At 39.9% G+C, this 19358-nt stretch overlaps 1 protein-coding gene and 1 pseudogene across 4 annotated transcripts in view; both read right to left on the bottom strand.

The window, feature by feature from the left end:
* Positions 1–5898: 5898 nt before the first annotated feature.
* Positions 5899–8590, bottom strand: LOC133048437 (coenzyme Q-binding protein COQ10 homolog B, mitochondrial-like; annotated as a pseudogene).
* Positions 8591–17077: 8487 nt separating this feature from the next.
* MFSD14B (major facilitator superfamily domain containing 14B) overlaps positions 17078–19358 on the bottom strand; it is a 121670-nt gene continuing 119389 nt past the window's right edge. For all 4 annotated transcript variants that reach the window (XM_061132599.1, XM_061132601.1, XM_061132602.1 and 1 more), the window contains one exon: positions 17078–18853. In XM_061132599.1, the coding sequence (XP_060988582.1) occupies positions 18602–18853 (252 nt within the window). In that variant the 3' untranslated portion in view covers positions 17078–18601. The remainder of the gene's footprint in view (positions 18854–19358) is intronic.

The following is a 19358-nucleotide window of genomic DNA, read 5'->3' as shown; positions in this document are numbered from 1 at the left end:
CTTGAGTAGGATATGGCAACCCACTCCAGTATTGCGGCTGGAGAAATCTCACAGACAGGGGAGCCTGGCAGGCTACACACAGACCATTGGGTCACAAATGGTCAGACACAACTGATTGACACACACATATACAATACTTCTTTTGACTTACTTCACTCTGTATAACAAACTCTGTGTTCATCCACCTCACTATAACTGACTCAAAGTCATTCCTTTTCATGACTGAGTAATATTCCATTGTATGTATGTAACACATCTTCTTTATCCATTCAGCTGTTGATGGACATCTAGGTTGCTTCTATGTCCAGCATTATTATCAATAAAGATGCAGTGAACACTGAGGTACATGTGTATTTTTGAGTTGTGGTTTTCTCAGGGTATATGCCCAGGGATTGCTGGGTCATGTTGTTGATTTATTCCTAATTTTTTAAGGAATCTCCATACTGTTCTTCATAGTAGCTGTATGAATTTACATTCCCTTTAACAGTGCAAGAGGGTTCCCTTTTCTCCACATCCTCTCCAGCATTTATTGTTTGTAGATTTTTGCTTTGTTTTTTTTTTTTTTTGATGATGGCCATTCTAATTGAGGGCTTCCCTGATAACTCCATTGGTAAGAATCTGCCTGCAATGCAGGCAACCCCAGTTCGATTTCTGGGTTAGGAAGATCCACTGGAGAAGGGGTAGGCTACCCACTCCAGTATTCTTGGGCTTCCCTTGTGGCTCAGCTGGTAAAGAATCTGCCTGCAATGAGGGAGACCTGGGTTTGATCCCTGGCTTGGGAAGATCTCCTGAAGAAGGGAAAGGCTACGCACTCCAGTATTCTGGACTGGAGAATTCCACGGACTGTATAGTCCATGGGGTTGCAAAGAGTCAGACATGACCGATCAACTTTCGCTTCACTTCATCCTAACGGAGGGCTTCCCTGGTGGCTCAGACAGTAAAGAATCTGCCTGCAGTTCAGGAGTCCCAGGTTCAATCCCTGGGTTGGGAAGATCCCTTGGGGAAGGAAATGGCAACCCATTCCAGTATTCTTGCCTGGAAAATTCCATGGACAGAGAAACCTGGTGGGTTAGGGGTCCATGGGGTTGCAGTTGGACCTGACTGAGTGACTAAAACTTTTATTCTAACCATGTGAAGTGATACCTCATATAGTTTTAATTTTAATTGCTCTAATAATGAGTGATGTTGAGCATCTTTTCATGTGTTTATTGGTCATCTGTACATCTTCCTTGGACAAATGTCTGTTTAGGTCTTCTGCCCATGTTTTGATTGTGTTGTTTGTTTTTCCAATATTGAGCTGCATGAGCTGCTTATATATTTTGGAGATAAATCCTTTGTCAGTTGCTTCATTTGCAATTATTTTCTCTCATTCTGACAGTTCCCTTTTCATCTTGTTTGTAGTTTCCCTTGCTGTGCAAAAGCTTTTAAGTTTAATTAGGCTCCATATGTTTATTTTTGTTTTTATTTCCATTACTCTGTGAGGTGGGTCATAGAGGATCTTACTGTGATTTATGTCATACAGAATACTACCTATGTTTAACTCTAAAAGTTTTATTGTTTCTGGTCTTGCATTTAGACCTTTCATCCATGTTGAGTTTATTTTTTGTGTATGGTGTTAGGAAGTGTTCTAATTTCATTCTTTTACACAGAGCTGTCCAGTTTTCTCAGCACCACTTATTGAAGAGTCTGTCTTTTCTTCATTGTATGTTCTTGCTCCTTTGTCAAAGATAAGGTGCCAATATGTGCATGAGTTTATCTCTGGGCTTTCTGCCTTGTTCCATTGATGTGTATTTCTGTTTTTGTGCCAGTGCCATACTGTTTCAATGACCGTAGCTTTGTAGTGTGTCTGAAGCCAGGAAGGTTGATTCCTCCAGCTCTGTTTTTCTTTCTTAAGATTGCTTTGGCTACTTGGGGTCTTTTGTGCTTCCAAACAAATTGTAAAATTATTTGTTCTAGGTCTGTGAAAAAAAATATCTTTGGTAATTTATAGGGACTGCATTGAATCTGTAGTTTGCTTTAGGTAGTGTAGTCATTTTCACAGTATTTATTCTTCCAGTCCGGGAACGTGGTATGTCTTTCCATCTGTTTGTGTCATCTTTGGTTTCTTTCATTAGAGTCTTACTGTTTTCTGCATACAGGTCTTATGTGTCTTTAGGTAGGCTTATTCCTAGGTATTTTATTCTTTTTGTTGCAAACACATTTCTTACTCTTAAGAACAGTTTTTTTTTTTTTTTTTTAAAAGAGCAAAATTTCCTGTAGCCTCTATCTGATTTTGGATAATTTCTATTGCCTTTACATTTTCAACTTTTTATTTCATCTGGCTCTATAATTGTTATCTACTATAATTTTTTATCTACAGTGGTTGAGTCTACACAGCCATTTGACTTTGACAACATTCCTGGACATTCTCTCTCTGTGTCTGTCTGTTAAAAAACAAAACAAAACATTTATTTATGTTTGGCTGTTCTGGGTCTTTGTTGCTGCATAGGCTTTTCTCTAACTGTGGTAAGCAGGGTCTACTCTGAAGTTGTGGTGTGAGATCCTCATTTCACTGGCTTCTCTTGTTGTGGCTCCTGAGCTCTAGAGCACAAGCTTAGTGGTTGTGGCTCCCAGGTTTAGTTGCTCTGAAGCATGTGGAATCCTTCCAGACCAAGGATTGAACCTGTGTCCGCTGCATTGGCAGGTGGATTCTTAACCACTGGACCACCAGGGAAGTCCTGGATGGTTCTCTCTTTATGCATGAAATGTAATTAGTAAAAATCCTGTGAACATAATCTTCTAAGTATTAAAATTTTCTTTCTTTAAAGAGATTTCCTTAGAGTATTAGTGCACAATTGGTAAAAAATATAAATATTTTTCAGGTATATTGTATCATAATGAGATAAATAAATGATTTTCTCAAATCTCTGTGGGTGAATGCTGCTGGTAGCTGGAATGAGAGAGTAATAGTAAACCAGCAAGCATTCCAGTGTTTTAAAAGAGGGGAAGCTTTGCAAAGCATATTCAGATCAGTATTGTGGTAGGAACAAGAGAAGTTTGTTTGTTTGTTTGGTTTTTCACAAGAACGTAATTCAGTTCTGTGAAGCTCTGAGTAATATGAATATTGTGAATGTCTCATTGAAATATTTACCAGTTTACAAGTTGACAAATTTGGTTCAGAAGGATTTGCTCTTGAATCATTATTATCATCATCTCAGTTTCTAATAAATACACTGAAAAGCACGAACTCCCTGAAGACTATTAATTTTGGTCTTCTTACTTTCTTAGATACATCTTGTTTTCAGAGTTAAAATCAAACATAACTGGGGAAACACAATGCTACAAATAGGAAAAGTAGGAAAATTTTTACTCAAATTGTCACCTGGTATCAAAGACCTATATAACAATGCTTAATTTTCTTGGTTATCTTTAAATCCCTTGAAAGTACTTGAAAACTGGGCAGAAATCAGACACTGTGGAAATACTAGATGTATTAGTAGCTAAATACAATGTTTGAAAACAATTGATGGACAGGGAGGCCTGGTGTGCTGCAATTCATGGGTTCGCAAAGAGTCGGACCTGACTGAGTGCCTGAACTGAACTGAACTGAAGTATATAATTTAGACTTTTGCAGAATTAGAACAGCAGTGAACATCTGCAAGAAAGTAATTAATGTTAACCCAATGCAGCTGGTTTTCCAAGGTCCTAGGCATTACTCCCTGACTGCAGTGAGGGATGCTTCACCTTACTCTGACTGCAGGGGTTGCACTGTCTCAGTCTCCTGCTCTGTGAACGTCTCCTCTTCCCCGGGACCTTCCTATTTGGAAATGTCCCCTGATTAGTATTAGGTCCTTTTCTGTTTCTGTGTAAACACTTGCCCTAATTTATCTCATTTAATTCCTGAGCTTTGAAACCATCTATCTGCTTAGGAGTCCCAATTTTCGGATTGGCCCTGAGTTCCAAAATGTTTATTCAACACCCTCACTTGAATGTCTAAAAAAGAGAAAAACAAATATCATGTGTTAATGCATATATATATGGAAGTCGAAAAAATTGATATAGATTATCTTATTTACAAAGCGGAAATATATATTCAGACATAGAGAACGAAGGAACAAATGCACAGACACCGAGGAGGGAGAGGATGGACTGAGAGGCCGGGGCTGGCGCACGTGCCTGTTGACACTGTGGGTAGCCGATGAGCAGGGCCGGCGTAGCTCAGGCGGCTGCACTCAGCGCCCTGCGACCCAGCAAGGGTGTCAGTCACGCGGTCGTGTCCGACGCGGTGCAGCCCCGTGGGCCGCAGCCCCCAGGCTCCTCTGTCCATGGGACTCTCCAGGCAAGCATACTGGAGTGGGTTGCCATTCCCTTCTCCAGGGACCTTCCCGACACAGGATTTAACCCGGGTCTCCGGCACTGCAGGCAGTCTTCACCGTCAGAGCCAGCAGGGCGCCCGTGGTGGCCTAAAAGGGAAGGAGATTAAACAGGGGATGCGTATGCGTGCAGCTGATTCCCTCTCCTGTATGGCAAAGACCAGCACAACACCGTAAAGCAACTGTACCCCAATAACGTTTTTTTTAATGTATCAGGAAGGACCAGACATTTTTATTCACCTCAATGCAGCCCACCCTCCCATGTGAGGCAAAGCCACCACATTCCTCCCACCACCCAGCCAGCTGCTCAGACCAGGATCTGGGTCTCGCCCTCAGAGCCTCTGTGTGCCCTGACCCACCAGCAGGCCCTGCTGACACGCCTTGCACTGTGTCCTGACCTGGGTCGGCGTCTCCCCTCACACCAGCCAGACCTCTGCTCCTCACCCGCACAGAGCAGCAGGGTCCGGTCTCCATGCTGAACCAGAGAGTCAGATCCCCCTGTCACCCCTCTAACGTCCTTCCCTGACTGACAGTTCAAATGAAACCCATCTTCTGCCCCCGCCTTGCCAGGCTGTGCATGGCCTTGCCCTGAGCCTTTCTGCCTGCTCATCTGCCTTTCCTTCCAGACCAAAGCCGTCTCCTGGAGGGCTTGTGGCCACCAAACGCGGCTCCTGCTCAGAACCTTAACTTGACATGTAAACCTGCTCTTCGTTTATGTGGACCCCTGTGCCCATATTTGGCAAGCGTGGCTCTTTCTTCTTACTGAGACCTCTGCTTGAACATTGCTTCCTTATAATATCTTAACCTGGCCAACCTGTCCTTTTTTTTTTTAATTTGATTTTTTAAAACTGAAGTAGTATAATAATGAGTACAATTCAGACAGTAAAGACTCTGCCTGCAATGCAGGAGACCCAGGTTCAATCCCTGGGTTGGGAAGATCCCCTGGAGAAAGAAACGGCAACCCACTCCAGTATTCTAGTCTGAAAAATCCCATGAAACAGTGGAGCCTGGCGGGCTATAGTCCATGGGATCCCAAAGAGTCAGCCATGACTGAACGACCAACACTTTCACTTTTCAGAATTGGTTTATAGTGTTGTGTTAATTACTTCTGTACAGAAAAGGGATTGTTATATGTACATATATATACACACATATACCTTTTATTTATATTCTATTCCATTATGGCTTATCACAGCGTATGAAATGCAATCCCTTGCTGTGCAGTAGGACTTTGTTGTTTATCCATCCTCTATGTAAAGCTTGCGCTGTGCTCGGCTTAGTCGCTGTGACGTGCCTGACTCTTTGTGACCACGTGGACTGTAGCCCTCCAGGCTCCTCTGTCCATGGGGATTCTCCAGGTGAGAATGCTGGAGTCGGTTGCCATGCCCTCCTCCAGGGAATCTTCCCAACTCAGGGATCAAACCCGGGTCTCCTGCATTGCAGGCAGACGCTTCACCATCTGAGCCACAAGGCAAGCTCATACATACTTATTTATGATATATATATAAAGCACCCAAAATATTTTTGAAGGCATGAATTTGCTTTTCTAAGGGTTGGGAACCGAGGGCAAGGCAGCTGGTTGTGTTGGCGGCCGCTGGGCGTCCCCGTGTGGCCATGCTCTCTCCATGTGCGGTGCGTTCGGGTCGCCTGTTAGTGTAAAGACCAAAGTTACAGGTCATCCAAATTCATCTACTTTTCAGGAATTTTCTTTTTCAGGACTTTAAAAATGTTATCATTGGTCATCCTAGCTAGCAATTCCTGAAACCTCCATCTTTGTAAACCTCAAGACTCTCTCCAAAGCAAAATAGGAAATGTTAGCTTTCCTGAATTGTGTTGCTTATCAATTATAACAATAGATTTTCATTGTATAAACCACATTTGTCCAACTCTAAATGTCACTGTCAATTTCATATATCCTCTGACTCAGACAATTGCCCTGCTGTGGGGATTGGACCCCTGCTGCTATTCCCCCACCTGCCAAGGATATGTCCACGCCTACTAATACTCCTGTTTTCCCCCCTAGTTCCTTCATCCTACTGAGTTTTGCGTGGTTCTATATATGCTTTTCCACTGGGCAGGTCCTCCTGTACGCTCTCAGCTGGTGTTCTGTATGCACTTCTGTGTCTGAAGGTGTATTCCTGATGTATCCATGGAGAGAGACGTATCCCATTGTCACCTACTCCTCCACCGTCTGTTCCCCCTCATCTTTTTTTTTTAACTGTACAAAAAATAAATTAACTTACCACTTCAGTCCTTACGTTGATTGTTTATAAAAATAACAGTTTGAAATACATTATTAAAAGTGAATACACACAATAAATAGAAAATAAGGATGCATGGTGCTGCAGACATATCAACCAACTTATCTTGATCTATTGCCCACTGCTGTAGACAAAAATCTGACACAAATTCAGCATTACTGACACAGCAGTCAGAGTATCAGGGTTGCAAACTATGAGAAAATTAGCTTAAAACTCTGGAACAAAAAAACCCTCTGGATCACTCACCAAAAGAAAAATTACAATAATTGTTGTTTATCTGGAAGTTAACCTCAGTATAATACTGAATTATCTACTACTACCCATAGGGACAATTTAAAAAATAAGAAAAGTGCCAGGAAAACTTCATTAACAGTATTTTTAAGTCAGTTTTTACTTTAAATACCTGATTATTACTCAAATATCCTAAGCCATGAGGCAGGCCCTAAGGCAATAAATTATAAATAGTTTGAAATGAATAATTTAAATGTGACATGGTTAACACAGTACACACTGCGTGAGTATCTCAGCCAACCTCTTTCAGGTGAGGTGACAAAAGGTTTACATTTACAGTTTCAACTTCTGCTGAAAAGAGTGATGTCAGTATTCTAGCAACAGTGATGACATCTTATTATTGTAAATATGCTAACATACACACTTCTCTGAATTATACTTGATTGATTGAATTCTATGTACATGTGGTTCCATATTCCAAGTGTAAATTTTCAATGTTATGGGCTTGTAATCAAAGCTGGGTTTCTGAAAGCAAATGATGAAAGCACTTCCTAAAAGTGAATAAACTAGACACAAGTAGGTGACCATTTCATTTTTTCTTTACATGTGATGAACTTCAGTTCAGTTAAGTTCAGTCGCTCAGTCATGTCCACCTCTTTGCGACCCCATGAACTGCAGCACACCAGGCCTCCCTGTCCATCACCAACTCTTGGAGTCCACCCAAACCCATGTCCATCGAGATGGTGATGCCATCCAACCATCTCATCCTCTGTCATCCCCTTCTCTATCTGCCCTCGCCCTCAATCTTTCCCAGCATCAGGGTCTTTTCCAATGAGTCAGCTCTTTGTATCAGGTGGCCAAAGTATTGGAGTTTCAGCTTCAGCATCAGTCCTTCCAGTGAACACCCAGGACTGGTCTCCTTTAGGGTGGACTGGTTGGATCTCCTTGCAGTCCAAGGGACTCTCAAGAGACTTCTCCAACACCACAGTTCAAAAGCATCAATTCTTTGGTGCTCAGCTTTCTTTGTAGTCCAACTCTCACATCCATACATGACCACTAGATGAACTTCATGAAGCATCAATTCCCGAGGTATGTTTGTTTCTGGAACATACAGCTTACATGCACTGCTTTCAAAGTCAGCCACCATCTGCTTTACAACTTCACTGAAAAACACTGTGGCAAGCTGAGAGTGTAGAAGTGAGCAAAATTCAAAAGAAATTGAAAAATCCAAAGTACAAGTTATTGGGTAGCCAGGAAGACCTGGGTGAACTTGCCAAACAGTCTCCAAATGAAGAGCTTCCCATCAGCACCAGGATACCTTCACCAAGTGTGGTTTCACTAAGGTTACTACTGGTGTACTGCACTTCAGTACAGGTGGAAATCCAATTTCTAATTGTGTTTTGCAGTATTCAGATCTCCTTGACATTATATCTGATTTTTTCCACCAAAAAACAAAATGCTTGTAATTCTCCATTCCATCATACATTGCCTGAATAGAATAACCTACAATTCTCCTTTCTGAATATTTCTTTCTTTTGTTTATTAATGGTGCAGCGATTCTGAAGAAGGTTCCTGCATGTATCTTCTTAGGCAAACTTGAGGTATGCAGTGGAAGAGTTCTGCCATCAGTATATACCAGAGGGAGCTGAACGACATGCCTCACAGGCTCTGGTGTCTGCCGCCGACTTTGGACAGCGTCCCGAGACCACTTTTGGGCTCTATTACCTGATGAGCTGCCACGATCATCTTAGTGAAGCCTGCCACCAGTAAGCTGGGACCAGGCCCCAATCATCATCTTTTCAAGTGAATTTTGGTCTCTTAAAAACTCTGAGAGAAAGAATATTTCTTGTGTTTTTAACTGCAGGAAAGTAGATTTTAAATCTATTTAGACAAAGGCATTTTTTTATATAATTACATAATTTTTAATATAATTAAATTATATAATTTTTTATATAATTACAAAGCAACAGCCATACAACAGAAAATTCACAATTATCTTTGCTGATATCCTGAACTCTCAAGTCTGAAAATAGCAATTGGCAAGACTTAGAACTTCCCTAAGTGAAATTTTGGCAGCTTGTCACAGATAGAAAAGTCAGACCAGAACAAGGAAGACTCAAGTACTCTTACATGACAGAAGAGGACAATGCTGTCTTCTAAAATTACTACGGCCAGAAAATAATGAATGTACTTTTTATGCTCTTACCACTCTTCCCTTTTACTCCTCTTTTTATGTACTGCGCAAGAATTTTGGTATGCAGGTATTTAAAAATGCCCATTGTCACAAAATTCTTTTTTTTAAAGTGAAAGTTCTAATAGAATCATGCAATGCTCTGCATTAGGCCTAACCTTGAAAACCACTGTCTAACCGCTGTCATCTAGTGGTCATATTTTAGAACACAGTGACTCTAATCATCATTACCCTCTTTCCAAGACAAGTAGCAGCTTTTTAAAAATGGCTGTGATGACCATTAAAGCAGCTATACGCACATAACCCATAAAAAAAAATCCCCAAATAGCTAACATACTGAAGTACCCCAATACATCAAATGCATCTTAATATTCTGTAATACATTTAACTTTACCTGTTCATGTTCTTGAGCATTATAAATGTTTCAACTTAATGAAGCTAATCTCAGGCAGAGTTGAAAAGAAAATTTCAATTCATACTTAAGTATAAACAGACTAATAATCTCCATGTCACCTCACCTCTGCCCCTCAAATCTCATGGGGTTGTTCATAACATTTTTACAAGTTATGCTCCTTTTTAAAATTTTAGAAAATGTTTTATCCTTTTTATTCTTCTTAGCCCAAATGACCAAAATATAAAATCAAGTTATTGGAACTAAAATGATAACAACCAGTATTAGAGACCCATGTATTTTAGTATCCCAAAGACAAACATGCACAGTTATTCTTAGCTGACACATAAGCCATGTGAGAGTCACTGCAGAGAACCTCACAGCTCAGGCCATCCCAGTGGAGCTGCTCTGGTAATAAGAGTGAGATAGAAGATTTCTGGGCTCAACATCAAGGAGGATCAGGCAAACACATAAGCATTAAAAATAAAAAGAAAGGAGGAAAGGTTTTCAAACACAAGCAAGCTAGAAAGAGACAGGGAGACCTAGCCAAGATGGTCATTCCCTCTGACTTAATCATAGAACTGAGAAAGAACAAAGCTAAAAAGAATAAAATCCAAGCTCCATAGCTTTGCATGGGAAATGATATAGCAAACTCTCAGAGCCAGAATATAAGAAATTAAGACACAAGGGAGGAAGTGAAGGAGCTTCTCTCTCCATCACACCTAAGAACATTAACCCTCTTTGCAATTCTGAGAGGTGTCAGTCAGAGAGAAGTGGATAATGCTGCCATGAGGTGACACTTCTAGTTTCCTTGCACTGGAATAGGAGACTCCTACTTGGCCTCCTCATGCCACTGAGGCAGGAGACAGATGGGTTGTGCTGCCAGTGAGGGGAAAGGACAGCTATGTCCAGAACTCCAGGGATTCTCTGAGATATTTCTTAGTACTCCGTGCCTAGTAGCAAGATTACTGAAAAATTACAGGCACCAGTAATAACAGTAATGATGACGATGGTACAACTGCTGGGGGTGCAGACCCATTAGTAATTTGGAATCGGTCACCGGTCAGAAAACCTCCAACACGCTGGAGGCCTGTTGACGGCCAAGGAGATGGGATGGGCACAAGCAGAAGCTCTAGACATTAGCCAAGTCCAGAAAACATCTACTTCTGCATCACTGACTGTGCCAAAGCCTCTGACTGAGTGGGTCACAACAAACTGTGGGAAACTCTGAAAGAGGTGGGACCACCAGACCACCTGACCTGCCTCCTGAGAAACCTGTGTGCAGGTCAAGAAGCAACAGTTAGAACCGGACATGGAACAAGGGACTGGTTCAAAATTGGGAAAGAAGTACACTGAGGCTGTATATTGTTACCTTGCTTATTTAACTTATATGCAGAGTACATCAGCAAAATGCCAGGCTGGATGAAGCACAAGCTAGAAACAAGATTGCTGGGACAAATATCAACAACCTCAGATATGCAGATGACACCACTCTTATGGCAGAAAGCGAAGAGGAACTAAAGAGCCTCTTGATGAAGGTGAAAGAGGACAGTGAAAAAATTGACTTAAAACATAACATTCAAAAAACAAAGATCATGGCATCTGGTCCCATCACTTCATGGCAAATAGATAGGGAAACAATGGAAACAGTGACAGATTTCATTTTCTTGGGCTCCAAAATCACTGCAGATGGTGACTGCAGCCATGAAATTAAAAGATGCTCACTCCTTGGAAGAAAAGTTATGACTAACCTAGACAGCATATTAAAAAGCAGAGATGTTACTTTGCCAATAAACGTCCATCTAGTCAAAGCTATGGATGTGAGAGTTGAACCATAATGAAAGCTGAGCACCTAAATTGATGCTTTTGAACTGTGGTGTTGGAGAAGACTCTTGAGAGTCCCTTGGACTGCAAGGAGATCAGTCCTGACTATTCATTGGAAGGACTGATGCTGAAGCTCCAATACTTTGGCCACCTGATGAAAAGAACTGACTCATTGGAAAAGCCCCTGATACTGGGAAAGACTGAAAGCGGGAGGAGAAGGGGATGACAGAGGATGAGATGGTTGGATGGCATCAGTGACTCGATGGACTTGAGTTTGAGCAAGCTCTGGGAACTGGTGATGGACAGGGAAGTCTGGTGTGCTGCAGTCCATGGGATTGCAGAGAGTCAGACATGACTAAGCGACTGACCTGAACTGAAGGTCACGTGACCAGTCACAGAAGAGAGGACAGAGCAGGTGACTATCATCTCCTTCCTTTAGCTGGTGTGTGTGTACATGTAGAGTTAGAATTTTCTTCTCTTCTGATTTTATACAAGTTTTACTGCAGGTTAATTATACCTTTTGGTAAGAGAATTTTCGAATGGGACTATGACTGTTTGGGGATTAAGGAGTAATCAACATAGTCCAGTGACAGATAACTGACTAATTTTGTGGAGAGGGCGGACGCATCACTTGCAAATAAGATAGTTGTATTTCATTAAATAGAAGAACGGAGTTTGTTGGTGGCCACACAGGAGCTCACACCAGTAGTAGCCACCGGTGATTCAGTTATTGTCTTTCAGTTCCAACATGCCATTCAGTTGGCATGCCCATTCTGTTTTTGTCAGCTCATATGTTAGCTCTACCAATGAAGGGTGCTAGAAGGAAGCTGCAAACTGAAGAGGAAGAGGGACTGAGTGACTCCGTCCTGTCTTCTCATTTTTCATAGCTTCATTCCAAAAATGTCTTTACCCTGACAAAGGTAGTTCCTTCCCATAGCAGCAGTTGAATCCAGTTTGCAGTTTTCCCATCATGGGCAGAACCCTGGGTACACTATATCACCTCCATACACCATCCCTATACACCTTACTTCCAGGTCTAGAAACACCATCAGTCATTCTTTGAAGAAGTCTGAGACCCAACCACATGGAGAACCTTCCCTAAGATTTTAATAATTTGAATTTGTTCCCTTTGTTCCCTCATCCTATATAAACTATAGTTTTTACTCCCATGATACATGGTTCTCAGACTGTGGTCCCAGAATCAGCAACATCAGCATGTCTTGGGAACCAGTTAGAAATGCAGATTTCCTAGCACCATCCAACCTACTGAGTCAGTGACTCAGATGGTGTGAGCAGAAATCTGTGTTTAACAAGCACTCCAGCTGACCTTGACACATATCTAAATTTGAGAGCCACTATCCACTGCTTTACAGTTCTCATTTCACTCTTTTGGTTGCCTAGTTAAACAGTATAGTTAACTATTGCTTATATTATATTCTCTGTTCAAATACCTGGTGTGGAATAACCTAATACTGTAGTGTTCTATCAAATGTTTAATGTAGTATCAACACTAATTCTTTTTAAACTCTTTCAAAAATAGAAGAGAAGGAAACATTTTCTATGAAACCAGCATTATCAAAGCTGGAAAGACATCATTAGAAAAGTCCAATATTCTTTATGAATAAAGATGAAAAAATCTTTAAGAAGTAAAAAATGTACACTGTATCCAGCAACATAGTAAAGAGATTATGCAACATGACCAAGTGGGAATTATCCCAGTAATTCAAGAGTGTACTGACATATGAAAACCAACCAATGTAATACACTACAATAATAGAATGAAGAATAAAATACCACAATCATCTCAATGAAGAAAAAAACATCTGACAGAATCCAACATCCTTTTATGATAAAACAAAACTAAACAAATAACAAACAATAACTCCACACAACAAACAAAGGGGAACATCCCACAACATGATAAAGGTTGTCTATGAAAAATCTGTAACTAATATACTCAAAGGTGAAGAGCTGAAAGCTTTCCTCCTAAGATAAGAAGACAGAAAGCGAAGATATACTGGAAGTTCTAGTCAGAAAATCAGGCAAGAAAAATAAATAAAAGACATCCAAACTGGAAAGGAAAACTATCTACCTGGGGATGACATGATCCTTAAGACAGAAAATTCTTAAGAGTAACACACACACACACCCAAAACAAAACAATTAGAGCCAATAAATTCAACAAAGTTTCAGGTTACACAATCAACACACAAAAATCAGATGTATTTTATACATGAGAAATGAATAGTCTAAGAGTGAAATTAAATGTAAAGACACCCCATATTCATGGGTAGAAAAGGCTTAAGTTATTAAGATTATCGTCTTCAGTTCAGTTCAGTTCATTTCAGTTCAGTCGCTCAGTCGTGTCCGACTCTTTGCGACCCCATGAATCGCAGCACGCCAGGCCTCCTTGTCCATCACCAACACCCGGAGTTTACTCAAACTCATGCCCATCAAGTCGATGATGTCATTCAGCCATCTCATCCTCTGTCGTCCCCTTCTCCTCCTGCCCCCAATCCCTCCCAGCATCAGGGTCTTTTCCAATGAGTCAACTCTTCACATGAGGTGGCCAAAGTACTGGAGTTTCAACTTCAGCATTAGTCCTTCCAATGAACACCCAGGACTGATCTCCTTTAGGATGGACTGGCTGGATCTCCTTGCAGTCCAAGGGACTCTCAAGAGTCTTCTCCAACACCATAGTTCAAAAGTATCAATTTTTCGGCGCTCAGCTTTCCTCAGAGTCCAACTCTCACATCCATACATGACCACTGGAAAAACCATAGCCTTGACCAGACGGAACTTTGTTGGCAAAGTAATGTCTCTTACTACACCCAAAATGATCTGTAAGTTCAGTGCAATCCTTAGCAAGACGCTGATAGTTTATGGTGGTGATCTCTAAAGATTTAGCTTCCAGGCTTGATTACTCAGAGCTTTTGTGTGCAAAAGTTCTACTACAGTGAAAAAGAGCAGAAAGCTTCTGACACAGACATCAGAAAGGGGATGGAGAATGCCCCTCACTAGTGTTAGCAAGAGAGCTATATACTTTTTCAATTGGTTATTAACAATAAATCAAAAGAATGTCTCAAGTTTGTAAAGGTCCTACCAGACCCACTCCCACAATTTACATTTTAAGATGGCAGGATTAGTCAGAAGGTTCTTAAGAGAAACATGTCCTCAAGCAAGACACCTTGTTGTTATATAATCATTGGTACAGAGTTTAAGGAAAAACTTATCTGAGAGCAAGATGAATTGTTTTGTTGTATAATCATCAGCTCTGGGCTTAAACAAAAAAATGTTTTATGTGACTAACATGAAGGAATGTAGAAAAAAGTTTGTCCTTTTCTCCTCCTGGGGACCCCCAGACTTCTTATCAACGTACCTAAGAATTAACTCTTTCAATACCAACTACCTTCCCCTGCTGTCCCCTCCCTGAAATGGAAAAGCTGGTCTTAAAATTCGTGAGGAATTCCAAGGGACACTGACTAGTCAATAAACCTTTAAAAAGAACAAAGTTGGAGAACTCATACATTCTGATCTAAAAACTCAATATGATAAAGCTACAGTAATCAAAACTGTGTGCTACTGCCATTAGGATAGAAAAATAGACCAAAGGACGAGAAAGCTCAAAAACAGACCCATACATCATTGTTCACTGAATTTTCAATAGGGGGTGCCAAGACAATTCCGTGGGGAAAGAATATGATGCTCAGTCACTAAATACATGCAAAAAAGAGTGACATTGAAATCTTACCTCACACCACATACAAAAGTAAGTTCAAGAAAGGCCAAAGAACTAAATGTGAAAGTGCAACTATAAAACTTTTAGAAGAAGAAAACATATTGTTAATTCATAACTTTGGACTTGATACTAAATGCTTAGATAGGACACCAAAGCAAGCACCAAAAAACAAAAAACAAAAAACTGATAAACTGGACTTCATTAACACTAAAACTTTTGTGCATCAAGACACAATCACGAAAGTGAAGAGAGCCCACAGAATGGCAGAAATTTGCAAATTATACATTTGATCAAGAGAACTGTGTCCAGAATTTATAAAGAACTCTTACAACTCAATAATAGAACAGTCATCCTGATTCAAAAATAGGCAAAGGATTTGCATAGACATTTCTTAAAAAAAAAAAAAAGTATATATAAATGGCAAATAAGGATATAAAAAGATGCTCTATACGATTAGTCATTATGGAAATGCAAATCAAAACCATAAGATACCACTCTAAACCCACTAGGATGTCTACAAACAGGCAACAAAATGGAAATTAACAAGTATTGGCAAAGACACACAGAAGTGAAGCTCTCCGACATTACAGATAGGACGGCAAAATGAGGAGCCGCTGTGTCAGTTCCTCAAATGGTTAAACAGTACTACGTGACCTAGCAATTCTATTATATACCTAAGAGGACATGCTCACCAAAAAACATGGACAAGAATGTTCACAACAGGTTAATATTCATATTAACCTAAAAGTGAAAACCATCCAAATACCAAATGATATTATCAATTGATAAGTGAATAAAGGAAAATTCCATTTTGTGCATTTTGTATATGCACAAAATAGAATATTCACCCTTAAAAAGGAGTAAAATTTGACACATGATACAACATGGATGAACCTTGAAAACATGCTATGTGAAAGAAGCCAGACACAAAATGTCACATACTGTATGACTCCATTTATATGAAATATTCAAAATAGGCAAATCTACAGACAGAGAAAGTATATACTGGTTTCCAGGGGATGGGGATGGGGAAATTGGTAGTGACTGCTAATGGTGATCGGGTCTATCTTTTGGGATGATGGAAATGTTCTAGAATTGATGCCAATAGTTGTACAATTTTGTGAATAAACTAAACATCACTGAATTGTACACTGCGGAATAGTTAAAATGGTGACTTGTATCTCAATATAAAAAATCTACCTAAGTTTAAAAAAACTGTGACAAGATATACCTAATTAAATGGATCATTTTAACCATTTTTAGGTTAGTGCAATGGCATTGAGTACATTTACATTGTTGTGCAACCAGCCTCACCATCCATCTCCAGAACTTTTCTTCCAAATCTTTGCAACCCCATGGACTGTAGCCCACTAGGCTCCTCTGTCCATGGGATTTTCCAGCCAAGAATACTGGAGTGGGTTGCCATTTCCTTCCCCAGGAGATCTGCCCGACCCAGGGATCAAACCCATAGTTCCTGAATCTCCTGAATTGCAGACAGATTCTTTACCATGGAGCCACATGGAAAGCCCAAAACTGAAACTCTATCCATTATATAATAACTTCCCACTTCCGTTTCCCCCAAGTCCTGGCAACCACTATTCTACTTTCTATGTGAATTTGACTAGATATTTCATATAAGTGGAATCACACAGTATTTGTCCTTTTGTGACAAAAATATGAGTCCCGCTTATTTCACTTAGCATAACATCTTCAAGGTTCATCCATGTTGTAACATGTGTTACAATCCTTTTAAAGGCTGAATAATATTCCATTTGTGTATATACCATATTTTCTTTATCCACTCACACAACAATGGACACTTGAGTTCTTCCACCTTTTGGCTACTGTGAATAATGCTGCTAATAAACATGGGTGTATAAGTAACTGTTTGTATCCCTGCTTTTTAAAAGTTTTTTAAAAAGTTGTGAACTCATTTTGAAGATTTTGAAATGAAACTAATTTTGAAAATACACATATGTTTTGCATTAGCTTAAGGACTAAAAACTTATTTTAGCTGAAAGTCACCCAAAGGAGAACCTAAAGATCAATGGTACCATTTGCTTTAAAGAAATACAAAAGACATAAAAGTATCCATTGCAAATTTATTATGCATTAAGAAGCTTAACTTAAAAACCAAAAGCATAGTAAAAAAAGATATGTTATCTTTGTTCATAGCAGAACAGGTTTCAAAATATATTTTCTTTTAAATGTATTCAGTCAGTACACAATCCTTTATAAAAGTTGTATATATATTTTTTCTGTCAATACTTTCATTATATTTATAAATACAAGATTTACACAGCACCCCATCAAAAAAATTAAAACTCTTTATGATATAGCTACATATATTTCATACCTATAAAACTTTCAAAGGAGTGCTACGTTAAAGTTGGGCCCTAGTTAATGCTCCACTTACTCGTGCAGCAAAACACACATAAATCTCAAGTTTTCTTTGTCCATAAAACATCTTGAAAAATTAGCAAGACACTTGTGAAACTGAGCTTCTTAAACCCATATTTTAGAAAGGGATTTGCTGTGCATATTCCTATGAGATTCAAAAGGCAGATGATAACAGATGAAAACAAAGGCTGAACACAAATGCCCACATAAAACAGTTAAGGTGGGGATGTGATGAATGAGAAACACCGAAAAGCAGGACACAGGATATGTGGGTGGGAGTAAATAGTAATAAAACATGACGTGAGTCTAAACTTGGATATAAACTCCACTGGTATCCAGTTGCTAACTCTCATCTTCACTTAGGAATGTTTACATTGTTGAAAAGGTTCTTACAAGCACCCTCCAAGTTCTATGTTGCCATCAGAACGCTTGATGTATGTTTTTCTTCTGTAAAATCACCATGGATCTAACCAAGACATTAGGTCCAGGAATCTGAACTGCTAGTTCTTCATGATTTAGATTTATTAAAAATTTTTCCTTCCTCTGGTAAAGGTATTAAATAATACTAATCAGTATTGTTACTATCCAGAGGTATATATGCTGAATTTCATTCTAGCCAAGAATAGGAAGCAGAGAAGGAAAGGAGAGTAAGACTAGATTTTTGCTGATCTTAGAACAAAGGCAACAGATCCCTGACTGAGGGACTCCTGAAGCAGCCACTTAAAAACAGCTATGGGATAAATGCACACAGTTCAGAGGAATGGAAGAGGAGAAAATATGGGATTTTTTATCTAAAATTCTGTCAGAGACAGCAGCTGTATTACAATCCTGCACCTTTTGAAAAGGACATGATCACTCCTACACTGACATTAATTAAGGAAAGCCATCATTTCCACCACAGATGACTTCTTCTATTTGAGTCTCTGAATGTGGATCCCAGAGAACTTTGAGAGTTGCATATTATTTGCAGGAAAGTATAACATTTCAAATCTTAATTAGTTCTAACGTATAATGAAAGGAAAAGGAAAAGAATGGTGGAAAAGGAACAGGAGGAGGAAGGGGAGGAAGACGGAGGGATGGAGGTGGTTACTTCTCAAACTCAGCCCTGAGGGATGCCACTAGTATCTCCCCTCCAGCACCATGAAGTCTCCATGTGGTGTGGCTCCCCCATGACGCTCAGAGGTGGCGTCCACAGAATCCTTTCTGCAGAATTTACAGCTCAGTGCACTGATGCCCAGGCTCTTCAAGGGAAGAAAGCTCCCAGATGCTGCTGTCCTGAAGCAGTGGCTCAATGTCCTCATCACTGCCCCGTTCTGGAGTGTTGGCCAGGCTGCCACTGATACTGCTGCTGTGTTTTTGAATTCCACTGCCTTTACTGTACTCAGGGATGAATACCGCAACCAGGAAAGACATAAACACTATACACGCCCCAAACAAAAATGGCGGGCCTGGGATGACAGCTCCCTGGTGGGTGTGGAAACAAATGAAGAGGAAGAATTTGGTTAGCCTTTCAAAGTGAAATTAGTACTGGATAAACCAAAAAAATAAAAAAATAAAAACCACACCATTGAAAAGTGAGTTATTTTCTCATTAGCAAATGTTCATTAACTGTCATGGCAAATTCTAACAAAGTCTGGTGTCTGGAATATAATGGAGGGCAATTAATCACTGCTTTGTGCACCACTTCCTGACAGCTTAACCAAACATGTAAGCAACAGCTGTTTATCTCTAATCTTGCCCTGAGAACTGAGATCATGCAGTCTGTATACATAAGAACATTAACTCCAGTTTTGTACAGAAATCTATATTAAACATAGACTGGAAGGAGGGAAATAACAGCAAGTAAAAGGTAGAAAGAGCACTTTAGCTCAATTTGTAGCTGGAAGTTTAGGTCATTTCATCTTTTATTTGGCCTGAGTTTCACCAGAGGATAGCATTTTGACCAGAGAAATGATGTAGGTGAAAACAG

The sequence above is a fragment of the Dama dama genome, chromosome 29, assembly GCF_033118175.1.
Source record: "Dama dama isolate Ldn47 chromosome 29, ASM3311817v1, whole genome shotgun sequence".
Taxonomy (NCBI): Eukaryota; Metazoa; Chordata; class Mammalia; order Artiodactyla; family Cervidae; genus Dama; species Dama dama.
This window is presented reverse-complemented; position numbering and strand designations above follow the sequence as displayed.